Source organism: Nanorana parkeri, unplaced genomic scaffold, assembly GCF_000935625.1.
Source record: "Nanorana parkeri isolate BGI_ZX_2015 unplaced genomic scaffold, ASM93562v1 scaffold1167, whole genome shotgun sequence".
Classification (NCBI taxonomy): domain Eukaryota; kingdom Metazoa; phylum Chordata; class Amphibia; order Anura; family Dicroglossidae; genus Nanorana; species Nanorana parkeri.
Window position 1 is genome coordinate 169,822 of NW_017307435.1, and position 20,660 is coordinate 190,481.

The 20,660-nt window shown below is 42.9% G+C and overlaps 1 protein-coding gene across 6 annotated transcripts in view; it reads right to left on the reverse strand.

Moving 5' to 3' along the window:
• ARHGEF11 (Rho guanine nucleotide exchange factor 11) overlaps window positions 1–20,660 on the reverse strand; it is a 171,906-nt gene that overhangs the window by 23,067 nt on the left and 128,179 nt on the right. For all 6 annotated transcript variants that reach the window (XM_018568290.1, XM_018568289.1, XM_018568286.1 and 3 more), the window contains 8 exons: window positions 14,574–14,753; window positions 11,602–11,649; window positions 10,265–10,452; window positions 9,088–9,234; window positions 4,841–4,920; window positions 2,608–2,733; window positions 2,305–2,422; window positions 83–261 (listed from right to left, as the gene is read on the reverse strand). In XM_018568290.1, coding sequence (XP_018423792.1) covers window positions 83–261; window positions 2,305–2,422; window positions 2,608–2,733; window positions 4,841–4,920; window positions 9,088–9,234; window positions 10,265–10,452; window positions 11,602–11,649; window positions 14,574–14,753 — 1,066 coding nt within the window. The remainder of the gene's footprint in view (window positions 1–82; window positions 262–2,304; window positions 2,423–2,607; window positions 2,734–4,840; window positions 4,921–9,087; window positions 9,235–10,264; window positions 10,453–11,601; window positions 11,650–14,573; window positions 14,754–20,660) is intronic.

Sequence of the window (20,660 nt, forward strand, 5' to 3'; positions counted from 1 at the left end):
GTACTTTTTGTTGATATTTTACAAACAGCTCCCTGCAAGGTCACAAATATAATACAGGAGACACTGTACTCTCACCGCTCACCTTAAACTCTGCTGCCAGTGGATTGCTTGTCCTCTCCAGGGATGTGGTGTCCAGACGTTTCTGGTACTCCGCCAGGCGATATCCATTCTCCCTCTGTTTCACTGACTCGTTAACGTTTTTTAGGATATCTCGACATCGATCCCGGCAACGGCAAAGCTTCTCGTATTCCAGTGTGCTGGCTGCAGTAGACAATGCTAATGTGTAAAAATTTATGTAAACCCAAATAATGAACTCTGCTTATTTTGAACTGTTAAATACGATGGGGGAATTTATCAAAACTGGAGCAGACAAAATCTTACCTGAGCAAACTGAGGAGAGATGCCGATTGGTTGCCCTGGGCAACTACTTTACATTCTGTCTGCTCCAGTTTTGATAAATTCTCTTCTATCTGTTTAATTATCTTATGAGCTTATAACTTCTCAAGCTCTCTGCCTGTGCTGCAGTATGGTGTTTAATTGTTGTCACTCAGGGTCAGGAAGTGTGTTACTGTCAGGGTCACCAGGTGACAATAAAGGAACAAAAGCATGAATAACAAAAATCAGAATACCTTCATGTCCTACGGTGACAAAGATACAGTACAGCGAGTAAGGCCTCATTCACACTTTGCATTTTGGGATTCCGGTAGCCTGTTTAGATGTGGCTGCTGTCACCCATTCAAGTTAATGAGCAGGTGACAGCGGCCTCATCTGTAAGCAGCACTCCGCATGTAATTCTATGTGATATAGATCACTGTCCCTGGGCGAATCGATCATGCATCTAGGGATAGTGATCTATTCCAAACCACATGTAATCATATCACATACGGTTACATGTGGACTGCCACATACAGATGCGGTCTCTGTCACCCAGTCATTAACTTAAACAGATGACAGCAGTCACATCTTAACTTTAAATTTGGGATTCCTGCCGCAGGAATCCAAAGTTTACTGCTGCAACAATCCCAAAATGCAAAGGGTGAATGTAGGCTACGCGTTGTCACCCTAGGACAGAAGGTGTGTTACTGGCAGGATCACCGGCAGTAACAAAAAGGAAAACACCACATCAATGGACCAATCCGCTGCAATATATTACATTTTTACTCTTGGGTTTAGATACTTTTAAATGCTTAGCTTGATGAACATTCCAGTATTGAATGCTGTATGATGAATCTACCTCGGTCTCTTTATTAAAGGGTCAGTCTATTTCAAAATGGTATTGGAGTGACTCTGTCCATCAGGTATCCTGAACCTACATGACAAGAGCAGCTTTTGGGTTTTGGAGATGGAACAGATTGAAGGACTATTTTTGTTTTGTCTTTCAGTCTATCCAATTGAACTTGATGCTGTTTTTTTCCCAATAAATAAATGTACATAAAATGAAGATAAAGTAAACGGAGAAAGGACACATTTATAAATGTCCATTCAATTACCAATTTTTCTTTAAATAGGGTACTCCTGTATACAAAGGGACTGATGTATAAACCTTCCACCCAGCATGAAGTTGGGTGAATGCCATATGCAGGGCAGTATGACCACTAGATGGAACGAAGGAACTTTGGAGTTTCCTCTGCTCCTCATTGCCATGTAGTGGCGGTAATGCTATATGCTGAGCAGAAGGTTTATACATCCCCCTTTCGTATACAGGAGGCCCTGATGTTTGCCTGGTGTATAATATTTAAAGAAAAATTGGTAATTGTATGGACATTTATCAATTTGCCTTTTCTCCGCATACTTTTCTTCTTCATTTTATGTACATTTATTTATTGCAAAAAAACAGCATCAAGTTCAATTGGATAGACGTGTTTGCCTGGTGTAAAATATTTAATGAGAAATTGGTAAAATAAAAACAGCTTCATAATTTATATCCAAGGGAAATCGTGAAACGTGTGCATCACTTCAACACTAACTGCTAATATATAAAGAACAGTTAGACTTTACTAGAACAAAATTATGTAAAAATTCAAAAGCACGCTCTTCATAACCAATTTTATGGGTTAGGGATTAGTGTGCTTTAATACAATTTACAGAATTATTTTGTAATAATAAAGTCTAAAAACCCTTTAAATATATGGGCTTACTCTCAGCGTGATACCCATTTTTTTCTACTTCTCATGTAAATAGACTACTTATAGTTAATAGGGGCATCTGGTCTAAATAAATCTAGACCTCTATGTAGAGTTTTTGAAGAGAAGCTGTCACACACTCTTCTGCCAGTAACCATTTTCCCTTTATGAATAGTCTTACCATCCGTGTGTTTGATGATGTTCTCCAATAGCAATGGGTATTTGGTCAATCGCTGCATTTCCGACACTATTAAATCCTTAAGTTGTAACCTCCGGCACTGGGGACTGCTCTCCGCCTCCTACAGTTCACACAACAGTAGATGGGAACATAGTGAATATTTATTGGAATTTAAATGGAAAAGAAGCAAAGGAGATAATGTTATGGGACACAAGAATGAGAAAAAAAAGTAACTAAAAGATAACTAATTTAAAAATAGACGAAACAGACAAAAAGAAAATACGGCATGTCCAAGTAACACATCACCTGCATAAAGAGATTAAACCGGGCTTCTTTCCTCTTTTTGGTTTTGATCAGGTCAAGTGCAATCGTCTGGCAAGAACAAAACTTGGCTGTTTCTTCACGAACTTCCTCTCCAGGAGGTCCATCGAACTACAGAAAGCAAATGTAACGATAGGAGTTGATCCTGAGCATGCTTGCAACTTTCTTATCTTAAGGTTTGTCACACAACTTGCACATGGATAAACTAAATTGTATTTCCTGATCCTTGAGAAATTTTTTATCAGCTTTAAAGAATATATAAAAACTTATATTTTATCTCTGGATAGAGTAGGGTAGGGGTAAGCAACATTGGCACAGCAGTTGCTGTGGAACTTCAAATCCCATGATAAACTGCAAGACTCTGTCAGCCACAGGCATGACTTCCAGGGGCATGATGGGATTATGGAATTTGTAGCAGAAGCACAGCTGGAGGGCCTTGCCATAGTGTATAGTCCATACATACAGAATCAAAACAGATACTGAGATTATACCCAACAGGTATAATTATTCCTGGAACTAGAAGGATCCAAGCAGCATAGGAATTTCAGTCCTTGTGTCCCATTGGGGTGATTATTTATTACAGGTGTTTATATAGTGCTTACAATTTACACAGAGCTTTACATACTGCACATTCACATCAGTCCCTGTCCTCAAAAAGCTTACAATCTAAGGACCCTATATCTCACATACATACATCCAGGACCGATTTAGACAGGAGCCAATTAACCTACCAGCATGCTTTGGAATGTTGGAGGAAACCCACGCAAGCACAGGGAGAACATGAAAACCCAATGCAGATAGGGTCTGGGCCAGGATTTTAACCAGTGCTGCAAGGCAAATGTGCTAATCACTAAGCCACTGTGCTGAGCTCTTTAATTCTTGACAATGTTGGACACAAGATTTTCTTTTAATTCCTGACCCAGAAATGCAGGTGTAGCCAGAGCAAAGAAGATTTTGCTGCATGCTGTAAGCATAGGGTGCAACCCTTGCAAGGCAAGTATACATCTGGGGCAGAGAAGGGTAAGGCAGAAAAGTTAAGTGTACTTCATATGAAAGTGCGCTTATCCTTTAAGACTCCATCAAACCCTGAGAAACCTTTGGTAGGTTAAAGCAGAACTCTGGGCACAGAGCTTTTTTGTCATTTCTGCAATGTAAAACACTTATTTCTGCTGAGATGTATCCAATGTCCGGATCAATGCTGCCGCTGTACCAACAGCATGCTGGGAATACAATAACTGCAGCTCTCCTAGGCAGAATCTCTAGTGTCGTTTATCAGCCCCCATCCCCTGGATGTTTCACAGAATAGAAGGCATTTTGTGAATTGCGGAGGTGAGACTGGGGCGATAAACAACACCAGTGGTTCTGCCTATGAGAGCTGTAGCTTTCATATTAGTAGTGGGCTGGAAGCACAGCGGGAGCTGTGCTATTCGACATGAAGAAATGCATACACAGTAGACGGCAGTGATCCGTACGGGGCATACTCCTGGGCAGAGGTAACTTTTTTTTGTACAACCCATATATGACAAAAGGCTCTATGCCTGGGGTTCTGCTTTATAATTATTTTACAGCCAAAGTGCACAAACACATTAAATTAAAAACAGGGTCTAGTTTTTCCAGCCTTAGACAATATACACTGAGTGGCCAGTTTATTATGACCACCTGACGTTTGTAGGCAAATTAGCTATAATTTTGCGCTGAAGTTGCTAGAGGGCCAGACCATTATAAATAAGGAAGCAGGTTGTTTACCACGACAGTAGAAGTGATTTTTTTCTTAAGATATCGGTAAACAACGCAATTTAACAGCCTTTGAATGTGGGATGATTGTTGGCGCGAGCCATGGTGCGAGTATCAGCAAAACAGCAGAATTCGTTAAATGTTCAAGAGGGGCTCAGTGTTTAAAGACTCGACCGTCAGCCGAAAATCTGGGTCTGAACGTGCGAATTGTGGTCGCCAGCGACTAGTCAATGTTAGGGCAGAACGGAGATTGGCAAGACTGGTACAAGACAACAGAAGGGCAACAGTGCAGTGTCAGATTCCTCACATCACCTTTCAACATCTTGTGGAGTCACGAGGTGGCCCTACGAAGTCATTTCGTGGAGTCATCTCGTGGCCCAATGAAGTACTGATGGGGTGGGCATAATAATCTGGCCACTCAGTGTATACTGTACATGCGAATTATGGACTTTTTAGGTACCCACTTAGAAACATCCAGCCTTACCCGAAACAACATGAGATCACCGATCTCTTTGACGACAGGTCCTTCTTCCCTCACCCGTTTCATGACTTCTGCTAGAGAATCTGGGATAGAAAATAGAACGCACTATAACAACTGACAGAAAGCATTTTTGCATTGTAAATTTAATCAGCAGGAATTGTGATTGATGTCCTATCGATAAAATAAGAGTTCTGCAGTCACCTTAACCAAGCCTGTATATACCCCTTCCTGTGCAGGCCATTTGTCAGTTTTCAGTGCTGTGATAGTTTGACTGACAATCACTCTGTCATGCAACACTGCACTCGAATGATTTTTATATAATTTTTTTGAGACAGCTAGAGCTTTCTCTTGGAATCGTATCTGCTATAAAACACCCAAATCAAAATGCCAGGACAGTACAAAACACCCCAAAATGATCCCTTTTTTGAAAGTAGACATCCTAAAGTGATATTTTTTGGCAACATTTTTTTGGAAATAAAGAAATATGTGAATATTGAGGGAGTTAAAACATGGAGCTTGGAAATGGTGCACTAGATACAGCGCATGATTAAATGTACAGGTCATACACAGAAGGATGGAGATGAAGGGGGCTGATGTACATATGTCTAGGATAAGGAAGGTGAGGGGTTAAAATACAGGTCACTAGAGACAGGATGCAAATCAGATGTAAATTTTAAGCTCCCACTATCAACTACCCCCACCCTCTACTTTGAATCTAATGAATGATTAATTCATTCATCCATCCACCTTCCTCTGTTAGAAGAGGAAGGGGAGGGCTACCAGATATAAACACTACACTGTTTAGATCTGCGATCACTGTGATTAGTCTTTACAGGATCACATGTTACAGAGCTGCTCAGATTGGCTCTGTGTCTGTTAACTGAGCCGTCCCAGTGCACAACCATTATTGGGCACAATGGCCACCCAAAGACTACTTCTCTGACATTTTGTTTTGTACAATACAGTGGTAGGAAGGTGGATAAAGAAAAATTGTAATGGGGTAGACACACCATTGCTGAGCGCCTGAAAATGCTAGTTGACTGGCCATCTCTGGCCATTCTGAGTAGGCAGCAAGGTACAGCACAAGTCAAAACTTCTGGCCTGGGGACATGTTCTTAGTCAGTATGTCAGTAAGTGCCAAAGTCACTGGATGTACATGACAGATGGGCAACCAGTATTTTCAAAAAGAAAGGTCAGTAATGGCAGTGCACATACTTTTCCAAGTACAGGTTTAAAAGTACAGGTTTTAACGATCATAACCGTTATTTTATTTCGCTCTACAACCTTAAAGTGACCATGTTGCTATAGTAAGGTTTCTAAGAAATAGTCCACCTGTAAAATAAAATGTTGCTGAATGCCGCTCCACTGCAGTATGATTGTGATGTGGTCCCCCAAAGTCTGCAGGGAAATGGACAACTCGGACATGTCTATCTCCTAGGTCCCCTGCAGATCTCAATGTTACTCCCTCTGACCTCCAACCATTACAGTATATAGTGATGACATGGAGGTCAGCAGATGAAACCAGTTAAAGCTGTAGGGGGACACAGGTGATTGACACTCCCAGAAGAGTCAGTTCCCAGCCAACTCCAGGGGAACATTTTTAACAAAGGAGCTGCATTCGGTAGTGTACGCGGCAGGAAATGTAAGTATGTACAGTCTTTTACCGGTAGACCTTTTCTTATAAACTTTAACATAACAATAGGATCACTTTAAAGGCCACGTTCACCTTTAACATAAGCTGACACATGCAGACAAGGGGAGACAATTGTTGAAAATGCACTGTGCTGTTTATAAAAATATTTTTGGATGCAAATGCCATACCTGTAGGCCTTTTCTGTTGGCCATGGGGCCTGGCTGAAATTATCTCAATGTTAACATTCCTATGCCCTGGCCCATGCATACGAGGAGCATCAGTAGTTTAAATATACTGCACATATTGGGTGCTCTCCCCCAGCACTGCAGGTTAATGGTTCAAAACCTGCACATGTGCAGTACTCTCTTTCTTCCCCTATCCCAGCAAATCTGATCTCAGTTGCAATTAAACCAGGAAGCATGCTCGCTCTTGCAAAGCTGGAGGGCGAGCTTCCAATGTCTGCCATGTCCTGTAAATAAGCTTTGTGGGTGACAGAAAAGGCTTACAGGTATGGCATTTGCATTAAAGGAGAACTATAAGGTGAGTGATTTTCACTCAACCTCATAGTTCGAGCCGACGTGTGACAATGAAACTGTCACACGTCGGCTTAATAGATCGGGAAGTGAGCAAACACATACAAGCGCTCGCTCATTTCTCGATCATGTCCCTGCAGAGAGCCGTGGCTGTCAGTCCCCCCTCCCCACTCTAATCCTCCAGCACTGACTGGCAGAACGGAAGGGTGAGGGGGCGGGTACAGCTGGCTCTGCCTCTAGATAGGCAGAGCCATCTGTCAATCACGTAGCTCAGTTGATCTCTACAGTAAAGCTGCCCATACACCTTACAACCATTGCACGACTTTCGTTGTGCGATCGTTGTAAGGTCATTAAAATTTCGTACGATATGCCCATCTTGGACAGGCAGATCGTACTTGCGATCATCGCAAGCCCTCCCTGCTGAGGGCAGGGCTTACGATGATTGCAGTGCCGAGCGGGCAGTGTGTGCTTGCGCACACCGGCCCGTGCGGCATTCGTCTTCCGAGCATGCTACCACCCGGTTTTCGAGCGTGCTAGGAAGACGAAAGTCGTGCGACCGTACAGTAGATGCAGTCGCACGCTGCCCATACACCTGCGATTATCGTACGATCGCGGGATCACCCGCGATTATCGTACGATAATCTGCAGGTGTATGGACACCTTAATGCGGCGGTCTCAGTATACCGTGAGCTATAGCTCGTGATATACTTGAGCTTTGAGTCACGGGAGGACGCTAGTTTATGTCCCGTGGGGAAAAACACTTACCCCCATAGTTCTCCTTTAGACAATATTTTTAGAAATGGCACAGTGCATTTTAAACTACTGGGACACATGGTCTGCATGGACCCAGCTTATGTAACAAGTGAACTTGAAACTCCAGCCAAAGCATTTTTTTAACTTATGGACGGAGTGTGGATGGATTAGAACCCCTTGCCAGATTTTTATTGCTGTCTGTGTATTTACTAAGAAGATTCACGTTCACTTTTTGCTTCAGTCAGGGGGGTCAGAGGGAAAGAACGTGATGTTCACTCCAAGGGTGACAGAGACAAAAAGACCCCTGGTGCTACCTGTACTTCTAATTTCTTGTCCTTGTGAAAAGAAACAAAAGGAAAAATATCCCCTGAAAAAACCTTGACAGAAGTTGTAACCCTCCCCCACTCTATTAAAAAATGTAAAAAAATAAGGGCTTGGCTGCAGTTCAATTGGCATGACAAATTATTGTTGGCTGTGCACGATGTAATTTTCTACGTTGCATAATTAACTGTCTTCAGGACGGAAAGCAGGATAGTTTTATTTGCTGCATAGTGGGATGACTGCCAGGAGCAACTGCCACAAGATAATAGGACAGCACAGAAGATATGGCTGTGAAACTAAGACCGGCTTTATGATCCACGCTCAATTGTAATCATGTCCAACTGCTACTTATGTCAAGCAAATGTGTTAAAACAACAATCAAAAGACTTGTGTTTTTGCCAAAGGGCAATAATTTTATTATCTGTCAGGGATGAATCAGTAATCACACTGGTCTTTAAAAGAGCCCTGTAGTCCTCATACATTCTATGGCCAAATATTTTTGGACACTATTATTATGTTCAGGTGTTTCCAGTGAAGGGTCTGTAAAAGCTATAGCATACAAAAGGCATTTTAGACAAATGTGAACTTCCAACCTTGGGAAGGAAAAGATTATTTTCTCTACAAGCATTTCTGTCACACTTGCAGAAGCTAACACCTCAAAGACATGGTGTGACCAGATTGGTTTGAGGAACGCAAGTGGGCTGCACAGAGGGTTGGCCTCAACGCTACTCAATTGGAACACTGTGTGCCAGGTCTTCTCTTCCAACATCAGCACCTGATCTCACAAATGCTTGTTTGGATGAAAGGCCAGAAATGGCCACAGTTACCCTTCAAACTCATATGTAAATGCTTCCCAAAAGAGTGGAGGTTTTTATATCTGCAAATCCCTATGGACTATGGTTTTGGAATTTGGTGTCCAAAAAAAATCAGATAATTGTGATGGTTAGGTTTCCACAAACCTTTGTCCAATGTATATCATAAAGTATATGCATTCTTTGCTGCTCACTTACTGTGAATTTCGATGAGTTCAGGAAGATTGGGGAAGACCAGCGATAGTTCATCTGTAGACAGCAGATTATCTTTACGCATCCTCTGGTAGAAAATGTGATCCAGAACGCGGAGAACCCGCAGATGAGAAGCCTCCGTCATAAACAGCTCTACAGCAGATCAAAGGTGTAAAGTCAAACTTAAAACTCCTGTGACATTGTAGTCATTTGTAAAGTATAGTTGCTAATGGTGGAGGCCGAGTAATACAGTAATTATAAAGAATTAACCTTGCCTATTATTTCAGGTTATTTTTAAAATTAGGGATGCAGCGATACCGTTTTTTCGGTGTCGAGTACGAGTACCAATATTTTTTATCGGTACTCGCCAATACCAAATACTGATACCAGTATTTCCATTGTGGAAGCTGGGCGGTGTGTAATGACTCGCTGCCTAGCTTCCCGATTAGCCAGAAAGCTTTCTCCATGCTCACTCGTCACAAGGTGACGAGGAAGAATGAAGCCAACTTTCTGGCCAATCAGGTACCCGGGGGGCGGGTAATGACTCGCCACCTGGCTTTATGATTGGCCAGCTTCTCGACCGATCAGGAAGCTGGGAGGCGAGTCATTAGATGGCGCACGACTTTCTGATTGGCAAGGAAGTCGGGGATGAGTCATTACCACCCCCTGGTTTCCTGATTGGCTGGAAAGCCAGCTCCATGCTCCCTGGTGGCGAGGGAGCATGGAGCTGGCTTCCTGGTCAATCAGGAAGCTGGGGATGAGTCATTACCCGCCCTCTGACTTCCTGTTGGCCGGGAAGCCAGCTTCATGCTCCCTGATGACGACGGAGCATGGAGTCAGTTTCCCAGCCAATCAGGAAGCCGGGCGGCGTGTAATGACTCGCCGCCCGGTTTCCTGGGACCGGTGGTTCCCATATCGGGATAGGCATCGAGAGCATTTGGTCGAGTACGAGCATCAGTGCATCCTTCATTAAAATGGTACCATGCATACATACATCCATGGTTTTATAAGATATATCTATATATCTATCTATATAGATATATCTTATAAAACCATGGATAACTGAAACCTTTTTGGTAAGACGTAAATGCTTCATCTCTGTACTGTGACTTACCGGTCTTAATTTGCTGCCTCCTAATACTACGTACATCATCATCACCAATAACGCTCAGAAGATGCTCACCGTGTATCACTTCTTGCCGCGCTCGTTCTTTCGGAGATAAGTGCTGTGCCACCTCCCTACCAACGGTGTGCTGCCAATTCTGGGCATCCGGCTCCACATCAAGGTCTGAGAGATGTCCCAGGTCATCTTCCTGTAGGTTGGCCAGCAAGGATTCACCAGTAAAGTTCAGGTTTGGAGACTCCATGCTCCTAGAAAATAGAAGAAGAATATAGCAATACATGCCTCTAAAATATGGTCAGATTCTGGAAACTCATGCTGAGAGAAATAGGGAGGCCAATATTGCTGGCTTCTTTCTGAAAATACAGGTTGCCTGGCTATGACATTGATCAGTCACTTCAATACTTTCTCAGTCACTGACCTGGAACAAGCATGCAGCCAATGACTAGTGATCTGCATACATATTTCCGATTGGTGACTCAAAAACTGAAGCCACTGATTTAACCAATGATCGTTTCTTTAATGACATGCAGTACCCTAAAACTGTAGAAAACACATTAGCTTTGAAATCACAGAAAACACCAAAAAGGCAGACTACTTGAAGAAAAATATAAAAATCAAGCAGTGGAATTATGTCTCTGTCCTGATACTAATTTGAATGGGCATTTCATTTGATTAAAGCTGAACTCCACGCTGGTATATGAACACAAATTAATTCAGCTCTGGTTCTATTAATACATCAATAAAATGATTTTTTTGCAGGCAGGCAGTACAGGTATCTGCATTTGATTTTATCAGCTGTACAACAGAGCTCAAAGTAGGAGAAGAAGAACTAGCAGCCAGTCAGTTGTGCTGCAGCTTTCATCTGCTAACAAGCTACATGTTGATTGGAGGAGGGAGCAGAATGCAACAGAGGTTTGCTCCCACTGTCAGGCCGCTGTGTACTGTGGCAGAGCTGTGCAAAATCTCAGAAATGGATGGATAAGCACAAATGCATTGGCAGGTTAAATAGCTCCCATATATACTGTATATTTTCTCTGTGAACGTATCTAAGTGCCTGGAGTTTTAAAGCATAATTCAGAAAAGAAATACCTCAGTGTAAGATATTAATTCATTTTTTTTAACCTCTCCTTTGTTTCCTAAACCTCTTTAGACTGCAAACTTGTACTGACCGAGCTCTGTCTCCTAGCTTAGCTTATGATTATGTGCCTGTTGTACTATACAGCTATATGTACCCTTGTTTGTGTCACTTACATTGTACAGTGCCACAAATAGTAGTGCAATAATAATGAAAATGATAATGGTAAAGAAATAAAATAATCATAATAATAAATAATAATAAATGCACATGTACTATTACCAGCTGCTTCAGAATAGTACACTCTGGAGGCATCACCTACCTGCGGATCAGTTTGGGTGTGAACGGTGGAGTCGGGTTATCCAGCGACCTGTGGAATAAATATAATATTTTTGATATCTGTTGAGATTAGTTAGCATTTTTCTTTTAAGATACATTCCTCTCCTTAGAGAGACATAGAGACTGCCTTTGTTGACTTCTCCTTTGGAAAACACCAATTTCCTGGCAGTCATATTGACCTTCTGCCTTCAATATTCTAACCCTGTATGCAGATAAAGGCTTCTGATTTTCACTGATCTGCATACTTGTTCCAGGCCAGTGGAGCAGAAATTATTAAAGCCGAGTGTCAGTATGACAGGTAGAAAGCAAGCATTTTCAGGAGGTCAGCAATGAAAGACTCCATATTTCTCTTAGGGTTTACTTTAAAGTGTAACTAAATCATACTGACTCCAATATCCCCCTGTAGCCATTGGCACTGCACAGCTGCTTCTCAAAACCTCCCTGGCTGGGCTTGTTTATGTGCTCTGCCCTCATTCATTTCTGTGGCGACCTCTGGATCATACTCTAGATTAGCTCTCCATAGGAGAAAGAGTGCAAAGTATATGTGAGGAACTGTATACGCTTTGGATTTGACAACCGGTGTTGAGATCAGGCCAGTAACATCCATCTCACTGGATGGGGGACAGGCGAGTATAGGACTGGCAGGGAAGACTCGGGATGAGGGGCAAATGAGAACTTTAAACCAATAGGGCTACCCCTGAAGACTGGCATACAGTAAATATTTAAGAAACAATTGATACACAGAAGATACCGGCAATATTAAGTATTTTATTTTTTCTTACAGTAATGCGTCTTCCATTACCCAGCCCTGAGCCTGGAGGCCCAGTGGTCAGCCACTCATGTCTGAAGTTGAGCCTGAACAAGACCCTTGACAGTACTGGTTGCCAGAAGTTCTCCACACAGATTGCCTGTATGGCTTAAAGGTCCAAGTCTGTGGTGGCAGCAGTTACTTTGCTCTATTTCAAGTACAAGGAGTCTACCTTCATGCTGGATGTGCCTGACCCTCTTCCCTCTCTCCCTGGAGTTCAGAAATAAAAGAGAATCATCTTGGAGCTATTGTCTGGACTTCAATCTGTCGGTAACCACTGGAAGTGGTAAGTGCTATTGGGGAAGCCATGTGTTTTTAATAATCCCTAGACAGGCTATGGAAGACCCGATCATTCAGCGGCTCCTTCGGGGGTGAGCACTACACTTGTGTCTGGTTCTCCAAAACTATCATTCCTTATTGACCTTGTCAAGGAAAAATCACAACTTAAAGTGACAGTAAACTCAGGAGTTAAATCTTAAAAATGTGTTCTAGCACCTTAACTATTAACAAAAATTTACCTTATTTCTGTATCACTCAGCTGTAGAGCCTTGAATCATCTCTGAATTGGTGCCAACACTGTCCTTCCTTCTGGAGGGTGGCTACTTTTGTTCCTCACGGTCCCTCTGTCTCTTGTAAAGTAGCCACCGCTCCAAGCTCGCTCCTGTGATGGACTAAAATCTCAATACAAATTGGTAAACTAAACGTGAGATTGTAGTCCATGACAGGAGCAATCTTGGAGCGGTGGCTACTTTACAACATAGATAGAGATCATGGGGAACAAAAGTAGAGACCCTCCAGAAGGAAGGACAGTGTCATCACCAACTCAGAAATGAGTTGAGGATCCACAGCCGAGTGGTACAGTTGAGCCTGAACAAGACCCTTGACAGTACTGGTTGCCAGAAGTTCTCCACACAGATTGCCTGTATGGCTTAAAGGTCCAAGTCTGTGGTGGCAGCAGTTACTTTGCTCTATTTCAAGTACAAGGAGTCTACCTTCATGCTGGATGTGCCTGACCCTCTTCCCTCTCTCCCTGGAGTTCAGAAATAAAAGAGAATCATCTTGGAGCTATTGTCTGGACTTCAATCTGTCGGTAACCACTGGAAGTGGTAAGTGCTATTGGGGAAGCCATGTGTTTTTAATAATCCCTAGACAGGCTATGGAAGACCCGATCATTCAGCGGCTCCTTCGGGGGTGAGCACTACACTTGTGTCTGGTTCTCCAAAACTATCATTCCTTATTGACCTTGTCAAGGAAAAATCACAACTTAAAGTGACAGTAAACTCAGGAGTTAAATCTTAAAAATGTGTTCTAGCACCTTAACTATTAACAAAAATTTACCTTATTTCTGTATCACTCAGCTGTAGAGCCTTGAATCATCTCTGAATTGGTGCCAACACTGTCCTTCCTTCTGGAGGGTGGCTACTTTTGTTCCTCACGGTCCCTCTGTCTCTTGTAAAGTAGCCACCGCTCCAAGCTCGCTCCTGTGATGGACTAAAATCTCAATACAAATTGGTAAACTAAACGTGAGATTGTAGTCCATGACAGGAGCAATCTTGGAGCGGTGGCTACTTTACAACATAGATAGAGATCATGGGGAACAAAAGTAGAGACCCTCCAGAAGGAAGGACAGTGTCATCACCAACTCAGAAATGAGTTGAGGATCCACAGCCGAGTGGTACACAAATAAGATACATTTTTGTTACTAGTTAAGGTTCTTTAATGCATTAAATCTCCCCATACAGCATCCAGCCGTCCTCGCTCTAGGTAGATGCGGGAATTTAGGCAGCTCTATCTAGAGCGAAGACGGCTGGACGCTGTATGAGGCAATTTAATGTAGTTTGAAGTCCAGCCGTCCTTCCCCATCTCTCCTAACTGAAGCTTCGTACCTCAGTACAGAGCTCTGCCTGGGAGAGAATGTGCTGAAGTCTGATCTTTGCAGCTGTGATCGAGTGATCACAATTACAATGCTTTCCAAGCTTCACTGCAAATATTAAAGAAATGCATATTTTTATATATACAATTAATTAGGCATTTCTTTAATTTTCGCAAAAGGTGAACTTAGCCTTTAAGCATGTACTGTTAATTTTTTCCTATGAAGGGTAGGTGCGTGTGTAAAATATTTCATAGCCGATAAAGGCAACACAGACCTTGTGGATAGGCTGGAAGCTGAGGACGAAGCCGACTGGTGTAATCGGGTGGCCTCTGCAGCAGCATCCATGTCCACATCACTGCGGGAGCGGGGAACGTTGTCAGCTTTGCGGGATTTCTTCAGCTCCTCACGACCCTTCAAGCTTTCTGAGCGACCGAGTTTCACCTCTGCCCTGGCACTGCAAAATAAAGAATTCTATTACTGTCATATTGCAGGTATCATTCATTATAGGATGCAGAAACAAAAATCACCTAAAACCAAAGAGTTTAATGTTTGGGAGCTGCCACCTTGGTCCAAGCATGGCTTCCTGTAGGTGGGATCAGGCCTGTCATTTCCATTAAGAAAACAGACCCCACCTGTATGCATTGTTATTTGTTATGCAGTGTGCAAGTGCACTCCTGAAATTCATGAGAAAGAAACTGCTTTTTTCCCCATAGCATTTTCCCCATTGTCATGTGTCTGCTACTGTGCAACAATCCATGCAAGCAGGGGAGCACAGCTATTCCATCAAGCTCAATGAGCAGCAAAGAAAGGGTAGGAAACCTCCGAATTGACAAATAGAAAAAGGAGTATGCACTGCTACTTTAACCATCAGCATGAGAAAGGAATGGGTGCAGTATATGTTTTAGGTTGAAGACATCAGGAGGTGGCTAGCAAGTGGATGTGACACCTAAATGAGAAAGCAGGATCAAAAATTACTCCAAAGCAATAAGCTTGGGGACCTCAGGCAGGGTAGCATACTTAGAAGTTCTGTTTTATCCAAATTACATGAAAGGAAGCAAAACACAGATAGGATTGATTTGAGTATCATCCAGTGAAACCTGGAAATCCAAAATAAGTAATCAACTATCCAAGGCTATGGATATAGATGACAAAAAGAAAGACGAGAGGAGATTCAAGAAATTGCAATGTTTTTTGGCCATTAATGTTATCAACCTGACCCCTTCCCATAACAAGATAAAATTCTGCTTCTGTTTTTTCTGCGTCTTTTCTGACTACAGTTACAAAAGTGGGGCAATTGACTGCAATAAGGGCCACAAATTAGGCTAGGCACATAAAGCCATCTTTAAATCTTAGCTCAAATCTTACTTCAAGTGTTTACAAAGCATTTAAAAGCCATCAAGATATTCTACTGAAGGCTTCTAAGCACCCTTTAGCTCCAGAATGGGTAGGGACAGTTGTTTCCAAAATAAAATGAGATCTTCCTAGGGGAGGCACAAACATGGGTTCTAAGGCTGGCTATACACAGGAATTGGCTGAAGTTCTAATGGTGGGTGGCATTGCGGGCTCGACATCCAATACTTTTGGCAATATAGTGTAACGCCTGCCTTTACACGCACATGAACTTTATAGGCATCTCAGTCTTAGTCTGTAGGGTTCAATATTGAGTTGGCCCACCCTTTGCAGCTATAAAAGTTTCAACTCTTCAGGGAAGGCTGTCCACAAGGTTTAGGAGTGTGTCTATGGGAATGTTTGACCATTTGTGAGGTCAGGCACTGATGTTGGACAAGAAGGCCTGGCTCGCAGTCTCCGCTCTAATTCATCCCAAAGGTGTTCTGTCGGGTTGAGGTCAGGACTCTGTGCAGGCCAGTCAAGTTTCTCCACCCCAAACTCACTCATCCATGTCTTTATGGACCTTGCTTTGTGCACTGGTGCGTAGTCATGTTGGAACAGGAAGGGGCCATCACCAAACTGTTGCCACAAAGTTGGGAGCATGACATTGTCCAAAATGTCTTGGTATGCTAATGCCTTAAGAGTTCCCTTCACTGGAACTAAGGAGCCAAGCCCAACACCTGCAAAAAAAACCCACATCATAATCCCCCCTCCACCAAACTTTACACTTGGCACAATGCAGTCAGGCAAGTACCGTTCTCCTGGCAACCGCCAAACCCAGACACGTCCATCGGATTGCCAGACAGAGAAGCGTGATCAGTCACTCCAGAAAACGCGTCTCCACTTCTCTGGAGTACAGTGGTGGCGTGCTGTACACCACTGCATCCGACGCTTTGCATCACACTTGGTGATGTAAGGCTTGGATGCAGCTGCTCGGCCATGGAAACCCATTCCATGAAGCTCTCAATGCACTGTTGTTGAGCCAATCTGAAGGCCACACAAAGTTTGGAGGCCTGTAGCTTTTGACTGGTTTTTGCGGCTGAGTTGCTGTTCCCAGTTGCTTCCACTTTGTTATAATACCACTAACAGTTGACCGTGGAATATTTAGTAGCAAGGAAATTTCATGGATGGACTAATTGCACAGGTTGCAACCTATCACGGTACCACGCTTGAATTCACTGAGCTCCTGAGAGCGACCCATTCTTTCACAAATGTTTGTAGAAGCAGTCTGCATGCCGAGGTGCGTGATTTTATACACCTGTGGCCATGGAGGTGATTGGAACACCTGAATCCAATGATTTGGAGGGGTGCCCCAATACTTTTGGCAATATAGTGTGTGTCGAAACAAACCAGGCCGAACCCCTGTGGGCTGAAAGAATAAAGCCTATTACTACATGACCAGCTTGATCCTTCACTACTGTGTTCAAAACTAAAAACTAACATTTTGGCTCGAGATACACTTCTAAAAGCATTTTGAAGGGTGATAACAAAAGGAACCTAAAAGGACATAATAGCCACCATACATGTAGAGCTACAGCATTTTGGTGCTTCCATTCAATAATTTCCCCTCCTATTAAGTTTTAACATTTGCTTGAATTTTTCTGCTGAAATTATGAAGATCTTTGCATAGTAGAGGAGCATGTACAAGTGAACAGGTAACCAGGGAGTATTACCATATTGTTAGAGAGGTATGATTTCTATATAAGTGGACTGACAATGAGAGATAGATGCTTAACGATGCAGCACGGGAAAAGTCTTGGATGTGAAAGTGGGAGATAGTAACATTTTAGTGTTATAAGAGTAGATCATCTTCAGGGATGAGAGGACACTTTGGAATATAAATGAATAATGAATGAAAGATGGATACTGAAGTTCTAGAAAGTGGAGACTAGAAGTACGAACAACATGAGTCACTTCTAGTTCTAACAATGGAACAGTAGTCTGTACAACTCAGCGAATACCAGCCGGATGTGTCCTGACAGCTCCAGTCAACTATCACTCATTGCTGTCACTCAGCATAAAGTGACAATTTCAGCGGTAGATTATGACAACTGGCACAGATGAAAATTATATTTCATACAACTGCCAGACAGATGCTTAATGCCAATCTTGTTTATATCCTCTATAATACAACGGTTGTGAACATCACAGCCATGCATTCTGAGTAATCCATCCTTAAAGTGAGCCCATGAGGAGAATAATACGAGAGCTGCCTTAGTTGACTCGTGTTAAAGGTGCATGCTCTGGGACTAGCGTCCTGTTTCTGGCTTTACTACCAAATGAGCCACTGCTCTGGAACAAGCATGCAATCATGAGAAAAAACTCCGGTCAGAAGAAAACTTAGCCCTTCTGCTCATTTTCATCTAGAGTCTAAAATCAGTGGCGGAACAATCACCATAGTGACCCAGGCGGCCGCTATGGGGCCCGGGGAACAGGGGGGCCTGGCGAGGACGAGGAACAAAGGGGTCCCCCTGATGCCGTGCGGGCCGCCTGGGTCCTATGGCATCTCTGGCTGTCTGGCAGCTGTGAGGCGGAACGTGCAGCTGTTCCGCCTCCTCTGCTGCCGGGGCTCAGCGTCGGCAGCGGAGGAGGCGGGACCCGGCAGTGGAGGACGAGGATGACAGCGGATCGGGGCTGACAGGTAAGAGTTGTGCATGGGTGTGACCAGCCCACCTGAGACCCTGCAGAGCTCACCGTAGAAAGTCTAGGGTGGGCTCTGCAAGGTCACTCTCAGACGGGTTTTTGGGATCTCAGGTGGGCTCTGCAAAAGACGTAACTATAAATCACAGGGCCCCATACAAAATTTTGCAATGGGAACCTGTGAGTTCTAGTTACGCCACTGTCTAAAATAATGGAGAAATACTCACCCGAACCTCGGAACTGCCTTTTTCCTTCTCCACTCTAGCCGGTCCTAGGTTCGGGTGAGTATTTCTTTGTTAGTTTAGACCCAAGATGAAAACGAGCACTTAACCCTTACAGTGCTTTGATAGCCCTACTGAAAGGGTTATGTTTTCTTCTGTCAGGAGTTCTCCTTTAATTCGAGTCAGTGGGGGTGATTTAGTAACCTAAACACACACACGCACCAGGTGCGTGTGATTTTCACACAGCAAAACGTATTTATCAACCAAAAAGTCTCTAAAAGCATATTTCCACTAATGCCATACATGGAAAAATCATGCACATGATGCATATATAATGCTGCTTCACAGTTTAGACAAAAATGGTTAGCTCATGCATTTACATTCCTGCATTCATCAACGCAAGCAACACAACATAGAGCTAATTTACACAACATCACCTTGCAATTCATGCAGGGCTTTGCACAACACACCTGCTGGGTGTGTACACACTACAAAGGTGTTTAGATTCCACCCATAGATCATGCTGGGAGGGAACACACTGCAGAGGTGTATACATATTCGTGGTGTTTTTATAAGGTTAGTAAATCAACCCCAGTGACTCACTTTGCAGTGAGGCCAAAATCATGATGACAACCCTGGAGCCCACAGCCTTAAAACAAATATATGCAACTAAAACCTAATCTAAGTGTTATAACAATGTAAGGTCTTTTGGGCTACCTAGCTGGGTGGAGGTGCTGGGGAACATTTGTAATGTTCAGCATATTGCTGGTTAAAAATTGATCTAGCAGCTGACATTTGCTTTGACTAAAAAATTAACTCTGGGCAAATGTTTTATCAACCCTTGCAATGGGGCTACCCCCCCCCCCCCCCCCTTTTATCCCCTGAGCCAGCTTGCTCTTAGAATGGTCCTTGCAGCTTCGCTCCCCCTCCGCTGCAGTAGTCTATGGCCCCCGAGTCATCAGGTTCTATACGCAGTGTATAGGATGTGGGGATGCCAAGGGACATACCATCTCCATGGTGGAGGGGGGGAGACAGGCAAGAGGGAGCGCTGACACAGCTGGCCGGCTCAGGTAAGTATAACTTAGTTATTTTTCTCCCTAGACCAAAACGAGCAGTTAATCCTTGCAGGGGAGGGAGGGGGGTAGCCCCACTGCAAGGGTTAATACAAATTTTATCCGAAGTTCTCCTTTAAACAAAAAGTCGACAATTGCAGCGCCCATGTTTTTATCATCACAGGTTCCCTTTTGGAAATTATCTAATCATGCACTTTATTCCCGCTAATTTATGGAGTGAATGCCAAATGAAATGCACGATACACAGAAAAGGCAAAGAATCTATTTGAATGAATGAATGATTAAAACAACAGAAGAACAAGACGCACAGCATGGATAAAGAAAAGATTAGGCGGCATCTAGAGAAATATGGAAATGGAAAAGAAGGAACAGAAATAAAGAAAAGAAAGGAGGAAAATAAAATAAAGGGAAGAATAAAATGACAGAAAGAGAAGGATAGGGAAGGAAAGGATAATGGAAGGAAGAGAAGGATAGGGAAGGGAAGAATAAATGACAAGAGAAGGATAGAGAAGAGAAGATTGAAGGGAAGAGAAGGATAGGAAAAGGAAGAATAATGAAAGGAAGAGAAGGATAGGAAAGGGAAGCATAATAAAAGGAAGAGAAAGATAGGGAAGGAAAAGATAATGGAAGGAAGAAAAGGGTCAGGAAGGAAAGGATAGTAAAAGTAATGGAAAAATAGGGAAGGGAAGGAAAATGAAAAGGGAAGGATAGGGAAGAATAAATGACAGGAAGAGAAGGACAGGGAAAGGAAGAATAATGACATGAAGAAAAGTATAGGAAAGGGAAGGATAATAAAAGGAAGAGAAAGATAGGGAAGGAAAGGATAATGAAAGGAATAGAAAAATAGGGAAAAGAAGGATAATGAAAGAGAAGGATAATGAGAGAAGAAGCAGGAAGGAGAGGAAATAAAGGTAAGTGATAAAGGAAGGGAAGAAAAAAGAAAGGATAGAAAAGGGAGAAAAAGAAAAGGACAAGAAGGAAAGGTTGGGTAAGGAAAAGAAATTGGAGTATAAAGAAGGAAATGGAAGGAAAAGAGAG